General features: G+C 49.0%; 1 protein-coding gene across 1 annotated transcript in view; it reads left to right on the top strand.

The window, feature by feature from the left end:
• The first annotated feature begins 765 nt into the window (after positions 1 to 765).
• Positions 766 to 25,606, top strand: part of Grk3 (G protein-coupled receptor kinase 3) — a 95,080-nt gene continuing 70,239 nt past the window's right edge. Inside the window, 1 exon segment of the mRNA XM_005078918.4 lies at positions 766 to 942. Within this exon segment, the coding sequence (XP_005078975.1) occupies positions 830 to 942 (113 nt within the window). The 5' untranslated portion in view covers positions 766 to 829.

Genomic DNA, 25,606 nt, shown 5'->3' with positions numbered 1-25,606 from the left:
TCTGAATGTGGACCTTTGTGCCCTGGCTGCAGAAAAATAAGGAGCAACCCAGGCAGGGCTGTGGGTAGTGAAAAGGTCACAGTGGAAGGCCCAGGCCCCTGGAAATTCCCTACTGCCCAATATCGGGTCTCAGCTCTTCTACTTCCCTGAAAACTCAGGAGGCTCGGGGCTCTCAAGAAGGCGCTTCCTCTTGTGCCTCTTGAGCCGGTGGTGAGCTTGCAAGAGCCAGAACGCCCTCAGTCCTGCACTGGACATGCACCCTGAGTGCAAGCCACCTGTGACCTTGAACTTAGAGTGCTCCATCAGCTGTGTCCCCAGGGACTCTTCACCAGGCTTCACCCTGAACAGCAGCAGCCAAGGAACTTTCTCTGCTATTTAGGTTTCTCTTGACTTGGTTCACAGAGGGAGGCCTAGGGTGGGGCTAGAGGCTGGGGACACCCCCTAGGAGTAACTCTGACCTCAATCAGGTTTTAGCAATCACCTGAAAGGTCAGGTGGGACCGCTCCAGGTCACCTCCTGGAGGTGCTCGGTTGACAGTGCGCTGTTGGCGACCTCCTGGCATGGTCCCTTGAGTACTGGGCATCTGGACTGTGTTTGGGGAGCTAAGGGTGAGAAGGAGAGGAAAGGGAGGAGGGAGAGGGAGAGGAGGAGGGAGAGGAAGTCCCTGGTGCCTGAGAGGCTGGGTCAGGAGCGCGTGGCCGCGGACGGTTGGGGGCGCGCCGGGCTGGGGCGCGGAGCCGCGGAAGGGGCGGTGCGTCGGGGTCCGCGTCGGGGTCGCGCGTCGGGCGCGCCGTGGCCCCGTCGGGGCGGCGGGAGCTGCGGAGCCGCCATGGCGGACCTGGAGGCCGTGCTGGCCGACGTCAGCTACCTGATGGCTATGGAGAAGAGCAAGGCTGCGCCGGCTGCGCGCGCCAGCAAGAAGGTCGTCCTGCCGGAGCCCAGGTACGGTCCCGGCCCTCTCTGCCCTCTCCAGTGCCCCCCTGTCCTCTCCTGCCCTCTCCGGTTCCCTCCCGTCCCCTCCTGTTCCCTCTGATCCTCTCCTGTCCTGTCCGGTCCCTCCAGTCCCCTCCCTTCCCCTCCGCCCCGCTGTCCCGGGCTGGTTGCAGGACGGTCTGTCGGGTCAGCACCCCTTCCCCTGTCCTCCACCCCCACCCCCCACCCGCAGCAGTAAGTAGACCTTGAGTTCTCAGGTCTGTCACTAGCGCTGTCACCTGAGCCACTTTCCTCAACTTGGACCCCTGGCGGCCTGCCCTTTTTAGAAAAGATGACAGGAGAACTGCTTGAGCCTAGCCTGGTCTTACAAGACTGTATAGGTTCCCGCTGAATTGGCCCTGGCTGGTGACTCCCTGCCAAGTTGCCTTTTATCACCACTGATTGATTATTGATTTTACGGAGGTGTGATAGCTTCTTAGGGCTGTACCTGTCCCAGGGAGTTCCCATCTGTGTTCCAGAGCAGGGCTGAGAGCTCCGTTCATAACTCACCCCACAGCCAGTTGTATAGCTGGTGTGGTTCTTCCCGGTGCACAACAAACAGCCCCTGGAGTTGACAGCAAAATCGTCTCGGACTTTATGGCCATCTCTGAACCATGCAATTCTGTAAGGATCTAAACCAATGCTGCTCCCTCTTTGGAATGGTCAAATGTGACACACCCATGTAGCACCAATTTTGCCTTGATGTAGGGGAAAACACACATATTTATTCTTTTGATACTTTGAGGTACTAGGGATGGGAGCCAGGGTTTCAGGTGTGCTAGGTAAGCAGTCTACTGTGGAACAGTATGCATAGCCCCCAAACAACCGTTTAATTAGGAGTGATGGTCAGATTATTTTTTCCAAGTGTGTTTGTGAGCCCTGTGATCCAGGGAGCATCAAATCCCTGTGCTGTGTTTGCTGGGAAGATTCATACTGTACACACAGCTGTGCTGGCTGGGTATTTTTGGCTTGCCTTCCCTTCCAAGCTTTGGCCCCTTGCTGTTGTTTTTTGGGGTGTGTTGCTCCCTGGCAGAGCAAACCAGCCATGAGGGGAGACTTCAGTGGGCTGTGGACTGCGCACACGCTCCTGGAGTTTAACCTTGCTGAAGCTCGCTGGAAATGGGACTTGATTGACATCTCCAGTAAGTGGGAGAGGCAAGACCCAGGACTCCCCAAGTGAGACTCAAGCTTCAGTAGAAAACTCCCCCTACAGGGTTCATTTCATTCCCTCTCTCCCTTTCTTCTGCCCCCACCCTGTGAGGGGCAGGGAATCTTAAATATGTATGATTTCTATATATAAAACCAATAAATCACAACTCATGGGGAGTTTTGTGGGGGAAGGGGATATACGATTACTAAAATTAGGAAGGTCCGTCTGCTCATCTTTTCTCCTTGGTACTTTGAACCATAGCTGAGCTTCTGATCTGCTCTGTTGCTCTCAGGCCGCACACTTCAGTGCCCGGGACGTCACTTCCCTGTTTCTCCATGGCCCTCCTTGGGTGATACTTCTTTCAAAGGAGAAGTGGTGTGGCTGGGCTCCCAAGCCCTGACATTTTAAGGCTGAGCGATGTCAACAGGAGAATCCAGTTAGGATAGAGTCCTTTGAGGACTGTTATTCTCTTGCTATTTTTCAGGTAGACTCTTGAACTAGGTCATCTGTCTCCTTCCAGGAGTCTAATCTGTTGCCTTTTGTCTTAGTGGCTTCAGCCTCTAAGTAACAACCTCCAGTGACAGTTCCTCCTGGTGCCCTGTGGTGACAGTCCCTCCTGTTGTCTTGTGAGAGTATGGCTGTTGGAAGACATTGTTCAGAGTTGTGTTTGCATAATGAGGAGCATGTATTTGAACTTGTCCATTGGTCTGTCACTATCGATTTTTTTATTTCCAACTAATTATCTGGTCACCATCAGTATTCTTTGTGCTTCCTCATCTCAGTGTCTCTGCCTCTTGCCTGTCTTCAACAGAACCAGACAGTATCATGTTAATTATAACAAAACTGGTCTGCAGGGCCCGGCCTCCTTTGCCTGTTACAGAGAATCTCAGAAAATGGAACACTGAGCCCAGGGGAGAGTTTGCCTCCCCTGAGAAGGCAAGAGCAAACATTTTGTTATGTTGACACATTATTCAATTAACGGGCCGATGGGTGTAAATCCTCTGAAGACTGACTATTTGTTCAAATCACATCTCTGCTTCAATTTTACCCAAACATTTGTTGAACTAATGGAGCTGATGATGGGGCCTGTTGGAGGTAGTGGCTGTGACCCTTGCAGCCACGTTAACCAGCACGTTTATCTACTGTGTCCGTTGTATGCCTCAGTGACAAGAAATGCTCCAAATTAATTGGGTCTAACTCTCAGGCGGCGGCGACCTGGAGAGGCAACCTCTTAGTCATGCCACGGCTAAGACAACTCTTTAGTTTGGGTCCCTTTCTCTGTTAACCTTTTCCAAACAGAACGTTATTGAATTGACTTAAAGGCAGACACATGCGGCCGAAGGAAGTTGAGTCATGAGACTGGGTGTTCCCCTGAGAAACCCTTTCTGTTTACTGGATCCCCTTACTGTTTGTTTGGCCCCCCACTAGGAAGCACCTCTTGTTGGCCACTCATGTGAAGCAACTGGGAGAGCAGAAAGAACACACCTTAGGCCGTGGCCATGCCAGGGTGGGTGTGTAGAAGTCAGAGACAGCCTCAGCTGCCGGTCCACACTTCCTACCTTGTTTGAGCCAGGTCTTGTCCACTGCTGTACAGGCCCTCACGTTTCCGTCCTCCCCCTCCTCCTCCCGTCTCTCTCCCATCTCGCTATAACAACAATCCTGAAATCACAGATGTGTGCCACCTTGTCCCTCTGCACGTAGGTTCTGGGGAATCTGAATTCAGGTCCTCACACTCTTGGTTTACTTTTGCTGAGCCATCTCCCTGGCCCTGTTTATCCTTTCTTATCCCGAGTTGACAGCAGCTGGGGACCTGTTTCTCGGAAGCCGGTGTGGGGATGTGCTGACACACCACGTACCCCTTCCCATTAGGACTCTGAGAGTAAAGACACTGGAAATAGGCCTGGGCAAGAGCTTTGCTTTCAAGTGTGGGCACCTGCTTGACCCCGGGGTGGGCATCATTTGGATTCTATGGTTCTGTATTCGTGGAGCACATCATGCTTGTTAAGTGTTCTCCCGTTACTCATGAAGAGCTGTTCATGATTGGCAACATGTAAGTGACTTGGCTGTTCACATCTCCTGTCTGTCAAACAGCCCCCTTGACCAGCAAGGAAAAGGTGTGTGTGGCTCAGTGTCATTTCACCTTGTGATCTCTTGAGATAGCCCTCCCTGGTCAGCTTTTAGGATGTGTGCCAGAAGCCTAACCTGGAAAACCTGATGAGAACTGATAGGGAGTGGGAAGTAGCCAGGTCCCTGTCCCCCACAAACAAACAAACAAACAAACAAACAAACAAACAAACAAACCTGTAGAGCCTTCGGGAAGAGAGTGTTTCATCTTCCATCGGAGTCATTCTAAGAGAGGAAGCCCTTCTTCCCCACGAGGCACAAATTCGAAAGGCAATTTGTCCTGACCTTTCCACTATTATTTCATTCTTGGTCAGAGTTAATTTGTGCCAGTGACTTGGAGAGGCACTGACTGCTCACAGCTGCCAGTTCTCAGAAACAGATGTTCTGGAGCAATCAATTTGGGACGAGGACTTGCCCAGTGGAACGCTGTAAAATGCTTGAAATCCAGAGCCCCGTGTGTCTCTTCAAGCTACAGGCAGTCCTTGCTTTGATGATCTGTCCTGAGAGACAGTCTTCTGAAGCACTTGTCCAGAACCTGGCTTTGCCAAACACCCATGAAGACAAGGCTGAAACCCAGGGAAGGATGTCAGGGTTGGAGGAGACAAAGTCAGAGTCTTTGCCAGCAGGGGGAAGGATGGATGGCAAAGGGGAGAAGTGAGATTGGATGTAACAGGGGTGGGGGGCTTTGGTGCCCCCAACACCCAGACAAAGAAAGTGTGTCTGCAGGGTAATGACAGGAGTTAATGTCAATGGCAATATTGCCTCTGTCAGGTCTCTGCACTGTCAAGTGTTGCCGCAGTAGCCACACCAGGCACACACCATTCTCCTATTTCTCACATGCTCAAGAAGACCAGGGAAGGGAAGGCAGGGAACTGCAGGTGAGATCCAGGATATGGGATGCGGGGTGTAGGATGTGAATCCAGGCTCCCCATTCTACCCACCGAGCAGTTTAGCCTCCTCTAGCTGAGCAGAATAGTCAACACCCTCACCATCAAGGTCTCTTAGCATCCTGTGACGATATTGATGATGAATGCAGTAGAACAGAAGGTTCTAGGAGAACCTTGGGAAGTTCTTGACATTAAAAAAAAGCAAACAAACCTTTGGGAGAGAAAGACGCGGAAAGTGTCCAGTCATTGTATTCCATTTCCCCACCTCTAACACACACCATCTACTCATTTCTGACCTTAAAATGCTCCAACAGAAACCCCTGTTGTAAGTATTTTTATTCATTCATTAAAGCATGGAGCAAGGGGAAGTCTCCCAAAGAATCTCAGACACAGGAAAAGGCAGTTTTTTCACCATACTGTCTGATGGTCAGGGTTGTGCACGGTACAGGGTGCTGGTACACTTTCAAAACGCATAAGACAGTGTGGCTGGGGATGTGTGCGGATCAGAAACATTTGCCCAGCGTTCATGAAAACCTTATGGCAGCTCCCCAGCCTACCTTGGTTTTCATGGGAAGTCCTCTGGTCCCTTGTCACCTTATGTATACTGAGGTGTGCACATCGCTTTGTAAACCACTCAGCACAGGAGTGGCTCTGTTAAGTGAGAAACTCAAAATTCGCAAAGATGTCAAAAAAGACAGGTGTAAAATCCCAGGGACGTGATATCTTGGTGTTGAATGTGTGGTCGGCTTGCTTCTAAGTTCTGTTTCAGGGAGAGATCTTAGGCCCCGAGTGTGCTTTAAAATCACTCACGTCAGTTTTCCGACCGGGGTTCGAATTAGGATGTGAGGTGTTACACACACATCTTGTCAGTGACCTTGGCAGCTGAGGGCTGATGAGCGCTAAGTGGGTGTCCAGCAGAGTACAAGGCTTGCAGTTGTCAACAGGGCTGTTTAAGGAAGAAGACGGGCCCTAATTGTGCTGATGAACTGCCTTGCCTTGTGAGGATGGAAAGGGCAGCATCTCAAATCCCATTAGCCAGGGAGGGCTCTACCCTCCTCAATCCTAGCAGGCCTAGCTCAGCTGTCTCCAGAGCTGGGTGTGACCCCGGACCTCACACGAGAGGCAAGCACCGATGCTCTCCCTCTTCCCCATTGCAGCACCGGAATCTTACTCTCGAGCAATACTCTGGTGTGCTCGCCAGCTGGGGTCTAGTATTTCACATAGAAGAGATCTTCACAAGAAGTTTCTCTACGGTTCCCATCGTTTCATCCAGGCTTTCTGTGTCTACATGATAGGGATTTAATTTAAAATCGAACTAAGAGTTACATGAATCAACCTTCATGTGGCTGCTGGATATCGAGGACTCTGTTTTAGCTTCAAAGGCATCAAAGGCTGTGATATTCTGCCTGTATCCTCTTCGTGAAGTGTGGGAGTCTGGAAGGTCTGGTGGTGGCAGAGCTCTTGCCTAGGTTATGTGAGGCCCCGCACAAAAGGGGAAGGAAAAAAAACTCGTATTCCTGCCTGAGGGGCTTGGTGATGAGTCACAGGTCCACTCAACACTAGACTCCTGTGACAGCAAGCCAGGGGACAGCACACCTGCAATGTGGAGTCACTATTTCCTACACAATTTGGGTTGTGTATTGCACATTGTGTCAAACATGCATTCGTTGGGCATGTGTGTGTGTGTGTGTTGCACGAGCAGGTGTGTGCAGGTACACGTGGAGCTGCATGCATGTGTATATGGAAGCCGGCGGTCAACCAAAGGTTTTATCCCTCAGAAGCCGTCCACCTTGGTTTGTTGAGACAAAATCACTCACTGACCCAGAACTCACCAGTGAGCTGGTCTGGTCACCAATAGCTGGGCTGGTCACCAATGGCTGGGATGGCCATTGAGGGCCAGGGATTCCCCAGGTTTTGCCTCTCCAGTGCTGGGACCAAGCTCAAGTCCTGGTGCTTGCAAGACCAGCAAGTACCTCACTGACTGAGATATTTCTATGTCTTCTATTACGAAGACACTTTGTCGAGAAAAAGTCAAAGTGTACAGTGAGTCTTGTTAATAGGACATTAATTGTAGACTAGGGTATGCTGGGCTGGTGTCCTTGGTGCTTCGGTCTGAACCCTCCTCAGTGGGGTGGGAAGGAATGAATTAGTGTTTATGTAGAGTTCCAGGACTATGTGGACGCTGCCTCCTCCCGCTCCACACTGACAGACACAACTGGGGTCTGATCAGTGGCTGGCTGGCTTGCTTAGATGCCTGCTTGTGTCTATGTGCTGTAGACTAAGGGACCCGCCTGATGGCTACTGCTGGGGCGGCTCCCTTTGGAGGCTCTGCCTCATTGCCATTTCAAGCTCAGTGCTTGGCTTGTGGCTCTCTCCCATCTGCCTGGGACAGTGTGTGTGATGGCAGAGGGCATTTTAGGAAGAGGCGACGAATCTGGTGACTCCATCGTCCCTCCGCTTTCCTGAAGCAGTTTGGACCTGAGGTGTAGACTGGTCTGCAGGAAAGCGACCACCATGAACCTGACTTCTCACTTTCGTTTGTAATGCATGCGCAGGAGACCTTTGGAGACTCCCTGGAAGCTGCTGGTCACTCTTTTCTTGCTGTGTCACAGACATGAATTAAAGTTATTCTTTTAAAAATTAATTTATCTTTTACATTCCAATCCCAGTTCCCCCATCCTCCTCTCCTCCAATACCCCAATTCCCATCTGCTTCCCTAGGAAGTCTACTTAGTCTGTTCCATCATCTCATTGGGGCAGGATCAAGGCTCCTCTCCACACCCCACACCCCTGTGTCTAGTCTGGGCAAGGTATCTCTCCATATAGATTGGGCTCCACTAAGTCTGTGCATTAGTGTTAGATCTTGGACCCACTGCCAGTGGCCTCATATATTGTCCCAGTCTTACCATTGTCACCTATTTTAAGGGAGTCTAGTTCAGTCTGATGCAGGTTCCCCATTTGTCAGACCTGAGTCAGTGATCTCTCACCAGCTCGGGTCAGCTGATTCTGTGGGTTTCCCCATCATGGTATTGACTCCTTTGTTCATATTTTTGCTCCTCCATTACTTTGATTATACTCCAGGAGCTTGGCCCATTGGTTAGTTGTGGATTTCTGCATCTGGTTCCATCTGTTTCTGGAAGAGGCTTCAAGCTTCTCTGGGGTTGTGGATTGTAGGCTGGGTATCTTTTGCTTTATATCTGGTATCCACTTATGAGTGAGTACATACTATATTTGTCTTTCTGGTTTTGGGTTTCTTTAACGAGTGGGTGCTCTGGGTCAGGGCAGAATCACAGCATTGGGTGACAATCAGGGACAGGAGGGTTTGATCAGATCATGAGTCAATCCCATCAACCAGGGCAAGACTGGTCCTGGAGTCTGAAGAGGGACCTGGCCGTGCATCATCAGGAATTACAGTTACTTCTGGGATGGAGGGAGTGGGGTGGGGCAGGGCAGAGTACATTGTGTCCCTGTGAAGAAGAGTCCACAGTTTTGAGAAATACAAATGGAGTGGTACAGGATCAGGGACCTGATTCTGGAGATGCACTTTAAAATACCTTGGAAGATGAACCAAGTGTGGGAGGCAAAGGGACCCCAAATCCTGGTAGTTGCTAAGGATGGGCACTAGGTGTCCTTATACTCCATTCTTGCTGGCCGATAACATCATCATCATCATCATCATCATCATCATTATTATTATAGACAGGATCTCATGTAGCACTGACTGGCTTCAAACTCACCATGTACCCAGAGATGACCTCAAATATCTGATATGCCAACTTGTGCCTCAGCAGTGCTGGCGTTACAGAATGCACCATCATGACCTGCTTGTATGGTGCTGGGGTGGAACTCAGGGTTTGGTGCATGCTGGGTGCTGGGCAAGCAGCCTGGTTTGGGAATTCCTGCAGTGACGGTGAGATGTGAAGGTGCTAGGTGTGCTCTCTTAAGGTGAAGGGCCTCAGTTGTCACACACACACACAAGCAGACTGTGACAGCGTCATAGAGGTGCACAGGGTTCTGCATTGACAGCTTCCTGGTGCAAAGAGCTTTGCTGAAGCTTCTTGAGATCTAGATTCACAGTGCTTGTGAAGAAACCCAGTGGGAAGGCAGGAAGAGCTGGCTGGTTCAGATGAGCTGCACTTCAAACACGCAGTCACACCCCTGTTTTCTTATTAAGATGCCTGCAATAGCTTTCTATTTATTAAAACCACTGTGGGCCTGAGAGCTGGCTAAGCAGGTGCTTGTGGCTAACCCTGGCGATCCAAGTTCGATACCAGGACCCACGTGGTGGGAGGAGAGGACCAACTTCTGCGAGCTGCCTGTGTTCTGGCTTCCCCATGCTCACCATGACAACCGCCCCACACCCTCCACCTCACAGCCATTAACATGTTTCCAGATGTGCTGCCAAGACTTGTACTAAGAGAAGTGAAGTTTTATTGAAGAGAATGGATAATGGAGAGCTACAGCGTTCCTAGAGCAGATGCAGTGGTGTGCAGATGTCAGTAAGCCTCCAGGCAGCTTGTTCATTCCAGAAAACACAAGGGCTGGGACCGAATTGGAGATAGAGAGCATTTGCCCAACGGAAGACAGGCCCTCAGTTCCGTCTCCACCCCTGAACAAAGTCAGTGAAGACCCTAAAGGAACTCATAAGTGGGTCCTCACTGAATCAGAAGAGAAAGGGGACAGAATAACCAGTAGGCTATTGAACAAGTAAGACAGACCTGGGGGGCAGCATCCCAGTCCACAGATTAGATTTATGAACAAATAACTTTGAGCTGTGTGCAGAAATAAGTGCCAGGGCGTTTAATGAAGCCATCATGGAGGCGTTGTGTCAGAATGCAGGAGGACTTGCGTCTGTGGGACCTGGGGGACACTCGGGGCTTTTCCTCCGCAAACTTCAGACTGCAGGCTGTGACTGAAGAGACTTCAACCTGAAGTTCTCACGTGACATGAGTTGCCATGCACCAGTTTAAAAGACAGTGCCCTTAGAAGAGATGCCTGGACCAGAGGTGTCCTGGATTGGGGATAGCTTTTTCAGGCACATGATGAGATGGGAATGTGTCTAGTTAAAGAGGGAACTCCATGTCATACACACCTCCCACCCACGGCCCTAAGGACGTTTTGTTAGTGAGACCTTGTATCAAAACAAACAGACAACAGGTTCTGGGGTATTCTGAATTCTGGGGTCTTCAGATTAGGGGTGCATCGGCTGACTGTCCTCCAATGGGGTGACTTAGTTTGTCACCTCTTAGCTGGACAATACTAATTTACTGACATTTCTGCTAGGCTCACACTGTTTCAGGGAGGAGGCAGCCTGGCCGGTGCTGAGGGTGGGTGCAGGCTTTTTCTGTCAGTGAGTCAGTATTTGTTGGCCAGTTTCTCCTCCCAAGCTCTGGAGGGAGGTGCTTCTTTCCAGTAGACACACGGGGTCCTGATGCTGCGGTGAGCATCCCAGAGTCTTCCCAATGCTGTGGAGGCAAGCGAGTCCCACTAGGGATGCTGCCTGCTGGCTTCTGTTTTCCTGCATTCAAAGGGAAATTACTGGTCTTTTGTGCATTTATTTGCTTTGTTCTCCTGGCCTGGAAAAGCCAGTGCCTCCTGTCCCTGCTTCTCTCTTTGTCCTCACGGGGAACCCCTCGGTAGTTGCAATCCTGAACAGTCTGGGTGTGTGCAAGCCCCACTGTCCTGGCTGAATACTCTATGCCTCCTCTAGATGAGGCCCCACAGGACAGGGAGCCTCCAGCCTAGAGCTGATGTTGAGCAAATGAGTGAATAGCAGCTGAATGAACTGTCTGTTCTTCGTCCTCGCAGGGAGAGCATATACTTAAAAACCAAGGCCTGGTGGTACAGGTCTGTAATCCCAGCTATCTGGGAGGCTGAGGCAGGAGGCTCACAGGTGGAAGGCCTGTGATTTATTTACCTCGATAAAGTTCAGAGTAGGCAACCTAATGAGATCCTGTCTCAAAAATAAAAAGAGTACTGGCATATAGCTCAGTGGGAGAGCACTTGTCTTACATATTCTAGATTTTGGGTTCAAGTCCCACTCAACCCTCCCAAAGAGAGAGATAGTCTGCTATCATATATATGGTAGGGTTGATATCCAAAGCATTGAACTTTAAGACAGCTGTGTGCAGGATAAGGTTCTTTATGCAGGTGACATAGAGAACACCTGGATTCCTTTGTATGCGCAAAAACACAGACGCTGTTCTAGGACGGTGGTTCTCAACCTGTGGGTCGAGACCCCTTTGGGGGTTGAATGACCTTTTCACAGGGGTTGAATAAGGCCATTGGAAAGCACAGCTATTTGCACTATGATTCATAACAGTAATAAGATTACAGTTATGAAGCAGCAACAAAAATAATTTTATAGTTGGGGGTCACCACAGCATGAGGGACTGTGTTAAAGGGTAGTCACACTAGGAAGGTTGAGGAGTATTTGTTCTAGGAAATGGCATTATTTTAAACTGCAGATTTGATACATAGGGATCAATAGCTTTCCTTAAGCCGTGAGAATCGTTTTCTTTTTTTTTTCCTTCTTCCTTTTTTTTTTTTTTCTGACAGTGTTTCTCTGTGTAACTCTGGCAGTTCTGGAACTCACTCTGTAGACCAGGCTGGCCAAGAACTCAGAGGTTCACCTGCCTCTGCCTCCCCAGTACTCATGGAACAGGAGGCTAGAACCCATGGGGCCCAGGGCAAGGCAGTGGGGGTTAGAAGCCTGCAGTCTTGGGAGGACATTTTCTGGGAGGCTCATTTTGTTTTGAGAAGTAACTGGAAGACAGGATGTCACCCTGGGCCACTGGCCTTGCTGATGTCTGAGAAACTGAGATAAAGGGAAGCTGGGTGCTCTGAGGGTGTGTTGAAGGTCAGCGCTGTTGGGCAGGGTGTGATTTAAGATCACATTACAGCAGAATCACTGTAGAGGGGGCTCGTGTGTGTGTGTGTGTGTGTGTGTGTGTGTGTGTGTGTGTGTGTGTGTGTACCTGTGGAGGTCAGAGGTCGAGGTGGCTTGTCTCCTTTTACTGCTCTCCACCTTGGTTTTCTCATTTTTTTAGCCAGAGGCTCCTCCTGGGTTCCCTGGTTAGGCCAGGGCTGGATGGCTACAGAACACTGGGAATCCCATCTCCTCTCCGGTGCTGGGATTACAGGTGTATGCCCTGGTGCCTAGCTTTTACCTGAGTGTTGGGGAGCCCCCAGCACCCCTAGTTATGACCCCATGACCCCATGACCCCAGGATGAGAAGCCAGTGAGTGACTGGCTCTGCTTTCCATGGCTGCTCCCTGTCCCTGCCATCCTCACTGTCCTTCCTGTGGGCTTCTGCCCCAGGCCAGGCTTCAGCAAGGGTTGCTTCCCCAGCAGGATCAGGGGAGGAGCCAGGGCAAGCTAACTTCCTTTTAAAGAAATGACATGGAGGAGTTTGTCCCTTCTGGTCAGGTTTTCCACGGTTGAGAACTTGGTCATGTGACCCCCACTTAGTCTTGAGGCGCATGGCCTGTGGGCTGTCTGGGTTCTCTTTTGTTCAGATGGAGATGGAGGAAATCGGGGAACAACCCCCTTAGCATCAAGGGTCCTGGATGCCAGAGGCTGCACTTGACCAATGGGGATTTGCAGGTTTCAGATCTCAGTCTCCAGCTAGCTGTACTCCCTGCCACTGTCCAATCAGAGAGGTGTTTATATGGGCCTCCTTAGTGTTAGCTATGCAGAGATGCAGGCAGGGGGCAGGGTTAGATGAGGTGCAGTCCAGTGCCATGACCTGGCACCCTGGGTAATGAAATTCAAGTATGTTTAATGCAGTGCAAAGAAGGAGGGACTGGGGAAGTGGGTTTGCAGTGCCCCCGGGAGGACCAGAATTTGTCTTCAGCACTCACATGACCAGTGGCTTCTGTCTGTAATCCCAGCACAGGGGACGGAGACAGGAGGATACCTGTGGGTGACTGGCCAGATGACCTCATGGAATCTGTGAGGCTCCAGGTTCAGGGAGAGACTCTGTGTCAATAAAAAGGTGGCGCATGCAGAGTGTGGGCCTGCTGGTGTGAATCTTCCATTGCTTGGGGAACAGAGCCTGGAGGACCTCTGTGAGTTCAGGGCCACATAGTGAGACCTTGTTGCAATAAATAAGTAAATTAATAAGTAAATGGAATAAATAAATAAATGGAATAATAAATGAAAAGAGAAAAAAAAGAAAAACAGTAGCACATGGTAGAGGAAGAAACTCATTGGCCTCTTACCTCCATGTGCTGGAACACACATGTGGGCATGCATTTGCATCTCACACACACACCACACACACACACACACACTACATACCACACACACACACCATACATGCCACAAACACACACACCACACACACACATACACACACACCACACATGCCACAAACACACACCACACACACACAGACACACACACCAGACACACCAGACACACACACACACACACACACACACACACACACACACACACACACACACGCTAGGGCATTGACTGTCCAGATCTTGTTGGAGTAGCACCAGGAGCTTTGAAGTCACACAGCTTCTCTGGCGTGTGAACGTTCAGGAACAAATAACTGTGGGTGCTGGATTGTTCAAGGCTGTGGGATTTATATACAAGACTGAGTGTCAAGGAACTGGGGGATGGAGGATGCTGGGGAAGAGCTGGGGGATGGAGGAGTTGAGAGAGGAGCTGGGGGATGGAAGAGATGAGGGAGGAGCTGGGGAATGGAGAAGACTGGGGAGGGGCTGGGGAAGATCTGGGGGATGGAGGAGATGAGGGAGGAGCTGGGGGATGGAGGAGTTGAGAGAGGAGCTGGGGGATGGAGGAGACTGGTTGGAGCTGGGGAATAGAAGAGATGAGGGAGGAGTTGGGGAATGGAGGAGGCTGGTTAGGAGCTGGTCCCCATATGCATGGTGAGATACTCACACAACGTACTGTGCAGCCTGTGTGGTCTGGTGGCTTAAACAGCAAAGCAAAGTTTCCATGGTGACTTTGGCTATTTGGTTCTGGGTTGTGTGCCTAATGAGTTGTTTGTGGAAAATCTCTAGCAACTGTACGTTAAAAAACAAAACACCCAAACCTTGCGGTTTTGTTCTGAGGGACTTGAAATTCGAAGTGACTGCTGAGCCATTTTTCTTAAAGACGCTGCCCTGTGGTTTGAGTCCCTGATGAATGGTGACAACTGCCGTCTGGGTCTGGGTGTGCGAGTGGTTTGCAGAGCACTCACACACCAGCTGTCCCGGTCTCCCCACCTGCTTCCCGTGCAGCTAGACTTTTACAGGAATGTGATGCCTACCGGGTAAATATTTACGCACTAGAATAAAACAGCCAGGCTTCAGGTGGAGCTTGGTGGATTTTCACTGTGGGAGCTGTGCTGGTAGGCCATCCACTGAGTCACAGCCACAAGCTGGGGGCTCCACCTGTCTTGCCTTGGCCTGAGGAGATCAGGTGGCTGGTCCTTCCATTAGTTAAGTGTGTGTGTGTGTGTGTGTGTGTGGTGTGGTGTGTGTGTGTGTGTGTGGTGTGTGTGTGTGTGTGTGGTGTGGTGTGTGTGTGTGGTGTGGTGTGTGTGTGTGGTGTGGTGTGTGTGTGTGTGGTGTGTGTGAATGTGTGTGTGTGGTGTGGTGTGGTGTGTGTGTGTGTGGTGTGTGTGAATGTGTGTGTGTGGTGTGTGTGTATGTGTGTGTGTGGTGTGTGTGTGGTGTGTGTGTATGTGTGTGTGTGGTGTGGTGTGTGTATGTGTGTGTGTGGTGTGTGTGTGTATGTGTGTGTGTGTGGTGTGTGTGTATGTGTGTGTGTGGTGTGTGTGTATGTGTGTGTGTGTGGTGTGGTGTGTGTGGTGTGTGTGTGGTGTGTGTGTATGTGTGTGTGGTGTGTGTGTATGTGTGTGTGTGTGGTGTGTGTGTGGTGTGTGTGGTGTGTGTGTGTGTGGTGTGTGTGTGTGGTGTGTGTGTGTGGTGTGTGTGTGTGTGTGTGTGTGTGTGTGTGTGGTGTGTGTGTATGTGTGTGTGTGGTGTGTGTGTATGTGTGTGTGTGGTGTGTGTGTATGTGTGTGTGTGGTGTGTGTGTATGTGTGTGTGTGGTGTGGTGTGTGGTGTATGTGTGTGTGTGGTGTGTGTGTATGTGTGTGTGTGTGGTGTGTATGTGTGTGTGTGGTGTGCGTGTGTGGTGTGTGTGTATGTGTGTGGTGTGGTGTGTGTGTGTGGTGTGTATGTGTGTGTGTGGTGTGGTGTGTGTGGTGTGTGTGTATGTGTGTGTGTGTGTGGTGTGGTGTGTGTGTGTGTGTGGTGTGTATGTGTGTGTGGTGTGGTGTGTAGTGTGTGTGTGTATGTGTGTGTGTGGTGTGGTGTGTGTGTATGTGTGTGTGTGGTGTGTGTGGTGTGTGTGGTGTGTGTGGTGTGTGTGGTGTGTGGTGTGTGGTGTGTGTGTGTGTGTTGAGGACAGTTTTCGGGAGTCACTTTTCTCCCTTCACCGTGTGCGTCCTGGGTATTGAAGCCAGACCGTCAGGCTTGGCAACAGGCACCTTTACCTGCTGAGCCATCTTGCCGGCCCTCTCATGTGATTTAGTAGCAGAGGCATTTTAGCCATGGGACTTTCTGGTTCGTGCACTCATCAGGCTCTCCATAGCACAGCTGCTGTTCAGTTTTAAGGAACATACCGGAATCCAGTCAGTATCTGTCTTATACCCTGGCTTAAGCTGTAGAGGAAGCTGGAGGCCAGGATTGGATGTTTTCACACTTTGTGTGGGAAAACTGTCAGAACTGTCCAGAAGGAAGGAGGGGCATGTGCAAACACCGCCTCCCCCAGCCTCATACCATGTGGAAGCTGTCAACCCCCACCCCGGCCTTGTCCTCTAGTGGCACCTGGGCATTCTTGTCTTCCTACACCTCCCATTTCCCCTGGTTATAAGAAAAGTACCCAGGCAGGTGTGTTGTTTTACCCCTAGCTCTTTCTGCAAGTGTTCATGAGAGCTAGTAACTCTCTCCAGATGTTCAATCAAGACACAGGCACCTCTCTCTCTCTCTCTCTCTCTCTCTCTCTCTCTCTCTCTCTCTCTCTCTCTCTGTCTCTGTCTCTGTCTCTGTCTCTTTCTGTCTCTCTCTGTGTGTCTCTCCCTCTGTCTGTGACAAGGTCTCACCATGTAGCCCAGGCTTATGTCAAACTCATAATCCCCCTGCCTCAGCCCCTGGGACACCATTTCTAGCATCATTTTAACATAAGAAAGAGTTTTCTTAGTTTGTATTTCAGTTATGTCCTGTATTTGCCTGGTATTTTTTTCTTTCAAGTCTTGTAGATCCCTGCCCCCCCCCACTGCTGTTTCCTTCTGAATTTTTTTTTTTGCTCCAGCAATCAGGTCCCTCGCTGTGTTCTGTTGCTGTGACAAAACACCATGACCAAGGCAAGTTTAGAAGGGTTTGTTTGTGCTCATGGTTGTTCTACAATATCCAAGGGGATAGGAGCCCACGACCATCATAATGGGACGCTTGGCAGCAGGCAGGCTGAAGCAGCAGCTAAGAGCTCATATCCAACACACAAGCACGTAGCAGAGAGCACACTGGGAATAGCTGAGCCTTTTCCCATCAACACACCTCCTCCAGCAAGGCCTCACCTCCTAATCCTTCCCAAACAGTTCCATCAATTGGGGACCAAGTCTTCAAACACAGGGGGTTTGATTCCCAGCACCCACATGGCCGTTCACAGCTGCTATAACTCCAGTCCCAGGACATATCCGATGCCCCCTTTTATTTTGCTTCCTCTGGGACCAGGAGCACACACTTGGCTCACGGAGGCACATTCTGGCAAAACACCCATACATATAAAATTTTTCAAAAGATTAAAAAAATTAAAGGAGACAGACAGACAGACAGACAGGCACATAGTGAACTGTAAGAAAACCTGATAAATTTGATTCCATCAAAATATAATGTACAAGTGTGTGTATAATGGCATATACTAGGTAATGCAGCACACATCTCCCCACACCATCCTCAGAACCTTGTCCCACCCTCTGTAGTCAAGGAACAAAGGAACATGCACTGGTTTTTTTTTGAGGGGGTTGGGGATTGGGAGTCTCAGTTCTTTAATTCAGTGTGATTATTTTAGGCTCTCTTTATGCTGTTTAGGGCATAAATCAATAGTTCATTTCTCTGTTTTGGGACACTGCATAGCTCTGGATAGCCTGGAATTCACTATGTAGAACAGGCTGGCCTCAAACTCACGGAGATCCACCTGCCTCTGCCTAGCTCACCCCTTTTCATCACCAAGTAGTATTCCACTAGATGATGCCCTCTTAACTCTTGTGGAAATATGTGTTATTTACAGTTTTTTAGCCATCATGGATAAGGCTAAGATTGCCAGCCAGACACATGTCAACTTGTAAGTGCCCAGGAATGGAAGGTGGGTCTTAGGGCAGTGTTGCTGAACGAAGGGCACTGCCCAACCCCTTGTGGCGCTGTCCCTTCCACCATGTTCCCAGTTGTTACCCCGCCTTTGCTGACACGGAGTTTGGTCTTTTCTCGGAGTAGCTCCTCTGACAGTGTGTGGTGGAGTCCACACTGTGGTTTCAGTTCCTCTTTTCTGGTGACTCGTGATGCTGTGTCCCTCTTCAAGGACATCCCCTTTTCATCATCTGCAGACCTCCTCTGATGAAGTGTCATTTTTTTGCTCATTTATATTTTATATTGGCTTGGTTTTTAAAAATTTTTTTTGAGACAGGCTCCCAGGTAGCTCAGGCTGGCCCTCAACTTGTTATGTAGCTGAGGATATCCTTGAACTTGTAATCCTCCTGCCTCCGCCTCCCAAGTGCTGAGATCACAGGAGTGTGCTGCCACATACAATTATTTAGATTGATGTTCTCTTTAATGTCTTTTCTTTTAAAGATTTATGTGTACGAGTGGTGCCTCTGTGTGTGTGTGTGTGTGTGTGTGTGTGTGTGTGTGTGTGTGTGTATCATTCGAAATGCCTGATGTCAGAAGAGGGTGGTGAGTCCCCTGGAACTGAAGTTACAGGCCATGTTGAGCCACCATGTGAGACCCTGGACCCTCTGCAAGAGCAGCAGGCGCTCATAACGCTGGCTGTCTCCAGCCTTGTTTTCTGTTTTCTCGTTGTTGGGTAATCGGGAGCTCCCTTCGTGTATGTGACATTCAGGCCTCAGCCGGATGGCGATCTGGGTCTGCTGTCGTGGGTTCTCTCAGGCTGTGGTTTCTCCTTCACCCTCTTCCATTCTAATGGCAAAAGGGAAGTTTTGATGCCAAAGGGCTCAGGTTTTCCCTTGCGGTTCCCAGTTTTATTTTCTCATGTGCAGTGTGGAGACCAGAGTCAATGCCCGGTGTCTCCCTGGATCACTTTCCATTATGGGGCCTCACTGGCAGGTTCCAGGTGTGTGTGTGTGTGTGTGTGTGTGTGTGTGTGTGTGTGTGTATGTGTATGTGTCTGTGTCTGTCTGTGTGTGTGTCTGTGGTCCCTAGGGCTTGGGTTATAGATGTGTGTTGATGTTACATGGGAATCTGACCTCAGGTCCTCACTGATGCAACATAGTTTACTGACTACTGTGCTAGCTCCGTGGCTTGTGGTTTACTCTCATATCTGACATCTTTATTTAATCCCCAGGGATAAAGACTTTTTTTGTAGTTTTCTTTGAGAAATTCTGTGGTTCTGTACATAAGTCTATGATGCACCTCACTTGTCTATGGCACATCTCAAATTATATTCTGTATGCAAGGTTGAAAGACCAGCCACTTTCTCTGAACCAGTAATTAAACATGAGAAATTGAAGATGCATGCAGCAAATCAAGACATAAGCATAGGATAGGTTTCAGTGGTTAGAAAGGAAATTGGGCCTTTAAATAAAAAGTCATTGTGTTGCGTTGAAAACTCCTATGTTTATGTGGCTCAGACTCTGAGACTTGGGCCAGCGTTTGTAGAAGGCAGACTCAAAAGTCTCAGCATGGTAAATAAAGCAGGAATTGAGAGTCAGAATGGAACCAGTGCTAGGCTGGTAAATGTGCTTATTGTGGGAGTCTAGAATGTTCCCAGGACAGTCTCTAGAGCTGTCAGGATGGTGTGTGAGTCAGTTATAACATGAGAGATTCTAAATCAAATGGATTCCTTAGCTCGTTCAATAAGAAAAGACTCAATCTTCCAAAGGAAGCAAATTCACAAACAGCCCATGTGGAGCTGAGCTTGTTCCCTTCCTTGAGGCAGCATTTGACACCTTGGGAAATGAGAAACCTGTGCTGCCTAATTTTACTTTTAAATTACTTCTTGTACCCTGTTTGAAAAGTTCGGTCGGTTGCTAGTAACCCACTCCAAACAAGGAAAGTAACAATAGTAACAATGTTTCCTTCCCTTGAGCCGACTCCCTGCAATGGCGAAAGCTGTGACTGAGCTCCAGTGAGAACAGGGATGAGGAACCTACAGAAAGGTCATCGGTAGGTTGCAGAGCCAGGAACAGTCTTCACCTCCTGCGGTTGATGGTTGAAGGGCAGTCATTGTGGCTCAGGGGAGAGAGGATAGGCGTTTTCACTAATGGTGTGGAGCAAGAAGCCTCTGCAGGCAGAGAAGTCAAGGAAACACCATCCATGCGCCACACCCCAGAGGAGCCCGGCTGCATTTTAAGCCTGCACTTAGGAGTTAGATGGAGCCTTCTAGAAGAAAACCCTAGTGGAGTGGGTTGTGGCCTCAGATTAAGCAGGTTTTGTTTTGTTTTGTTTTGTTTTCCCCTCCTGACACCGGAAGCTGGACACATAATAGAAAAATATTGAAGAGTCAGGATTTAATCAAGTTTCAAAAACTAAGGCACTGCAAAAAGACATCAAGGAATTTCAAGATGAACTTTCAACTCTGAGAAACTATTCAAATAGCTGCTGTGGTTTCCTCTCCAGTTGCTGTGAGAAGTACGGAAGCAAGGGCAACTCAGGCGAGAAAGTTTTCTTGAGTCCTAGGTTCATGTTACGGCTGTCCCTGAAGAGTAGTCAGGGTAGCAGGGACCTGGAGCAGCCATGCCCACAGACCAGGCAGCGAGGATGAATCCTGTATGCTTTCTCCTCTTTTATAGCATTCAAGTCTGAAGACAAGAAACTGGTGTCACTCACTGTTAGGCTGGGTCTTGCCATGTCAATTAACATCACCAACAGGCACTTCCACAGATCAACCTGAACCTGACAGTCCCTCTGCAAGAGTCCCTCCCAGGTGACTGTTGACAAAGCACCCCAATAATAATATGTGATAACTGGAACCCTGGATACAGAGAGAGCTAAATATCAAAACTCCAATCCTCCTCCAACCTGGCTAAGTATTTGAAGGGGTATTTTCCCACAGAAGACATGCCAGCGACAGACAGATAAGGTGCTTAGTGCATTTATCATCTGCCCTGGCTGATTTACTATCCAGGCCCCCACAGAAGCCAGAAGGCAGATACTGTTCATTGTACATTTGTGGTATCAGCTCCTTGTGGAGAACAACAGTGCATTTGTTCCTGGAATCATGAATCCATGAGTTGTGTGGTCTATGCAGTCCATGGGATTCTTCTTAGTAATGCTGAAGGGACTTACATGCTCCCACTGTGCAACAGTAGCCAGACCACAAAGATCATACTTTGCACGGTTCTACATGAAATTTCTAGGGAGTACAAGGTACAAAGATACATGGTCGATGGATGGCCAGCCTCTGGTGGGAGCAGACTTGGATCACCCATGGACACAGGGATCCTCATGGCACACTGAAAGTGTTTTGCGATGGATTGAGGTGGCAGAGCATGTGTTTACTGAATGTCATACAAGTCATCACCTGAGATGGCTCAGCAGGTAAAGGTGATTGCTGCCAAGCCTGATGACCTGAGTTAGAACCTTAGGACCCTCATGGTAGAAAGAGAGAATTGACTCCCATGGTTTATCCCCATATTCACACCACTGTGGCTGTGCGTGTGTGTATACATGCACAAAACAGATAAAATGTAAAAAATAATTAAAAACCTTCCAACCTGCATTTCTACTGCTAAGAAACTCTAGCTCAAAAAAAGCTGTGAAGGGAAAGAGTCTGGCGAGAAAACACAAATCCAATAGCAGGGCAATTACTTCAATTGACCTCTGCACATAGTTACACTCAATGACATATTGTCCACATACTTCCACGACATGATAGAGATAGAGAGGAAAGGAAAGTAAGGTCCAACTGTGCACTGTGAGCCAGAAACTCACCTAGGTAGGAAATACAGATGCTTAGGCAGTGGACCCCACACAGACACCAGCCGAGGGAAACTTGCGGCAACCTGGTCAGGCTTTAATGAAAAAGGCAGAAGAACCATGGCTGTGACACGAATCCAGAAGAGAGGCTTCATGATGGTGGGCCTCCTCATCACTGAGGCACAGTACCCCCTGCTCAGGTGGAACACAACACGGCGGATCTCTGTGAGTTCAAGGTCAGCCCTGTCTACAAAGCTCCACAGAGAAACCCTGTCTCAAAAAACCAAAATCCAAACCAAATCAAACCAGCCAATCAAACAAACAAACAAAAAAAACAAACCCCACAATGCAGGTGGCATCAAAAGCAGACAAAGGCCGAGTCAGGATTAAAGTTGGAGAGGTCTGCATCCCCAGCCCAACAACTGATGGAAAAAAAATAGCAGAGGAACTCAGCAATACTGTATCTGGAAAATCTAAGTGACACTGTTACTCATCTTTACTCAGTGAGCATTTACTAGTCGAGCATTCTGTTCAGGAGTGCACAGAAGAGTCAAAAATAGATTACCTGCCTGGTGGTGAAACAAAGGTCGGCAAATCCAGAGAGAGCAGAGCCATTTGATTTGTGCTTTCTAGCCACGGAAGAATTAAGCTGGAATCAATAACTGGCAGGGACCTGACATCTTCAAGAACTCAGAAATAAGCCATGTGAGCATAAGCAAATTACAGAGCACAGAACGAGTATCAGGGGAAATTAAAAATCCATCAGAACGGGGGCGGGGATTAAGGCAGGTATGTCAGTAGCTGTGAGATGCAGTTATGTCAACACCCAGAGAGAGCTCAGTAACTGCCAAGCTACCTCAGAGAGAATTAAGGCCACCCATGAAAGTCCCCAATCTAGCCAAGGAGCAGCAAAGACCAGACCACATGGTACTTCTGTAAGAGGTCGGGTGGGGCGAACACAGACCCCTGGGTGTGTGATGTTGGCTCCACAGAGGGGCCCAGGATGACTCAGTGAGGATCAGATGTTCTTATCACACAGCAGTGAACCCTTAGGGACAACAAGACCCCTGCTTTTTACAGTATCAGTAGCTGAAATGACCATTGCACCCGACGCGAGATGGGCAGCTAAGAATTGTTTTGTTGTTTTTAATTGTTTGTGTCTGTGTGTGGGTCTCAAAGAGGACCCTGGATCCCCTGGGACTGGAGTCACATGTGTTTGCAAGTCACTGGTGCGAGTGCTGGGAACTGAACTCTGGTCCTCTGCAAAAGCAACCAGTGCTCTTAGTCACTGAACCTCCTCTCTAACTCTAGAAATCCCATAACTCCTAAAGGAAAATATAGATGGCCTTGGTGGCATGCGTACTATAAAGCAGTGATGCCCACAAGGAAATGATCCATCACCTAAACCAGTGTTGGAAAGACCCCCACGAGAAACAAAGAGAAGACGGTAGGGGCCAATGCGGGGAGACAACTAGGGTCGTATAGACATCCGTCCTTCCAGGCTACATCAAGAAGCCTTACATTCAATAACCAGGTGAACAGCCCAGTGAAAAGCCGGAGTATTTGATGATGCTCCTCACACATGAGGTTTATTGATTCCAGCCTGCATGTACCGACATATTCAACATCACTGCTCACGAGGGAAGTGCAAGCTAAAATACAAACTGATACAAGACCTCCCACACAGGGCAAAGTTGTCAAAGTTAGAATAGCCTAAGCGTGGACAGGGCGGAGGAGCAGCCTGAAACACCACACACCGCCAGTGGGAATGTGAGGTGACAGGAAGTGACGGGAGCTCTTGCGGCTGTGGAGTTCACGGTTTCCCTTGATGGATGATAGAGCTTTCCAGGCGGCCAGCGTTCCCAACTCCTCAGTATTTCCCCGTAGGAGATGACAACACGTGTCCTTAAAATGTCTTATGCGGGTATACGTAAGGTCTTCATCATTCATAACAATCCCAAACTGGTGGCAACGCAAATGCCCACAGACAAATGGTCAGCAAACCCTGGGTTATTCTTGCAGCCACAGAAGCCCGGCTGGGGAAAGGCTAAGGATCCACAATATGGAGTGTGGGCGTAGTCCCTGGGCTGAAGTGAGAAGTGAGCTCATGAGATGAGACACACAGCCCAGCGCGGAGGCAGATGCAGGCCACCGTCTTCATCTGTGTCACGTGGCTGTGTGGAAGGTCCCTAGCTGCCTTGACTCCGGGACCTGTGGGAGTCATTCTACCTTCTGGGGCTGACGGGAACTTTTGATGTCTGTTGTTAGGACAAGGGGTTACAGGGTGTGTGTACTTGTGTAAGGCTCACCTAACGGTGCCCCTGAGATATCATTTAATTATGACTCATGGTGGTTTGAATAGGTATGGCTCCCATAGACTCATGTGTTTGTGTCTTAGTTGGGGTTTCTATTGCTATGAAGAAACACCATGACAACAGCATGACTTATAAAGGTTTTGCCCATTATCCTCGTGGCAGGACGTGGTAGTGTGTAGGCAGACATGGTGCTGGAGAAGGAGCTGCGAGTCCTACATCTTGATCTGCAGATAACAGGAAGTGAAGCTTGAGCATCTGAGACACAAAAACCTGCCCCCGCAGGGACACACTTCTTCCTACAAGGCCACACCTACTCCTACAAGGCCATACCTCCCGATAGTTACACTCTTTATAGGCCAAACATTCAAACACATGAGTCTATAGGGGCCATACATATTCCAAGCCACCACAGTTTGAATGCTTGGCCTATTGGCAGTGGCACTGTTAGGAGGTACGGCCTTGTTGGAGGAAGTATGTTACTGTAGGGGTGGGCTTTGAGGGCTCATATGCTCAAGCTACACCCAGTGTGGGACTTAGTTTGCTTCATGTTCCCTAAAGATGTAGAACTCTCAGCTAGGCCTCCAACACTTGCTTCCTGCCTTGATGGTAGTGGTCTAAACCTCTGAAACTGTAAGCCAGCCCCAATTACACGTTTTTCTTTATAAGAATTGCCCTGGTCATGGTGTCTCTGCACAGCAATAAAAACCCTAACTAAAGCTTGACTTATATATCAAAAACTAAAAATGAGTTATACCTTGGTTTGACTTTAAATGGTTTAGAAAAGTAATTCTGGGCCAGCAAGGAGCTAGGTGGGTAAAGGCACTTGATGACAAGCCTGACAATAGGAATTCCATGCCCCAAAGAGAATTAAACTCCGCACATGTCCTCTGACTGTCACACTTCCACTATGCATGCTGACACACACTAAATAAATGTAAAACATGGAAGTAGCTGGTTCACTCCCTGTCAGTGACTGGCAGACTGGATTTCATTCCATTCAAATCAGTGCTCTGTGGCTCACGTACTGAGAAGCCCCCCTCTCCATTTCCTGTCTCTGCCACATGTCACAGCTCAGTATGCACATCACCTGCTTTCGGAGCTCACCCGCTCCTCCTGCATCGAACCCTTCTTTGTGTCCTGATTGTGCTCCTTTCATAATTAGCCCTGGTGTCTTATTTCTCCTCCTTCAGAGATGTACTGGCTGCCCTAGATTCTGTGTTGTTTTATATAAATTGTTTCTTGCTTCTGCATCCTGTTAAAGTCCCCTCGGGGTCCTGATGGACTCAGATCAGCTTTATAATGAAATCTGGCAGATCTCTGAATGTTCTTAATGTTCATTCTTTGTGTTCATAACCATGGTACATATCCCCACTCCTTCTCTCGCCATGTGATTCATAATTTTACCCATAAATATCTTGTGTGTATTTTGGAGGATTTTAATTTCAAGGCATTTCAGGTTTTTATTTTATTGTAAGTAGATTCTTCCCTTTTAATCACTTTAAAAACTGGCGATGTATGGAAATGATTTCAAAACACTGACCTGGTACCCGGGGGTGGGGGGGTGGGATGCTCTTTTTCTTTTGTTTAAAGAAGAGATTGATAGCAGGATTTCTGTGTGTGCATGCCTGGGGCTGTGTGGGAGTACACACATGGTATGTGTGCATGTAGATTAGGGCTGTGTGTTCAGTGTACATGTGGCATTTATGTGCCTATCTGGGGCTTGTGCAAGGGATGTGTGCCTGCATGGGACTGCGTGTTGAGTATGTGTGTGAATATCTGGGGCTGTGGGGGAGTATATGTGTATGCATGGGGCTGTGTGAGGAATATGTATGTGCATGCATGGGGCTACGTGTGGGGGTATGTGTGCATGCTTTGAGCTGTGTGCAGGGGATGTGAACCTGCATGGGACTGTGTGCAGAGTATGTGTGTGTGTGCCTGGAGCTGTGTGTGGGGCATATGTGCATGCATGGGGCTGTGTGAAGAGTAC

The sequence above is a fragment of the Mesocricetus auratus genome, unplaced genomic scaffold (genome assembly GCF_017639785.1).
Source record: "Mesocricetus auratus isolate SY011 unplaced genomic scaffold, BCM_Maur_2.0 Super-Scaffold_100025, whole genome shotgun sequence".
In the NCBI taxonomy this organism is placed as follows: Eukaryota; Metazoa; Chordata; class Mammalia; order Rodentia; family Cricetidae; genus Mesocricetus; species Mesocricetus auratus.
The sequence above is the reverse complement of the archived record's forward strand: the minus strand, read 5'-3'. Positions and strand labels throughout refer to the sequence as shown.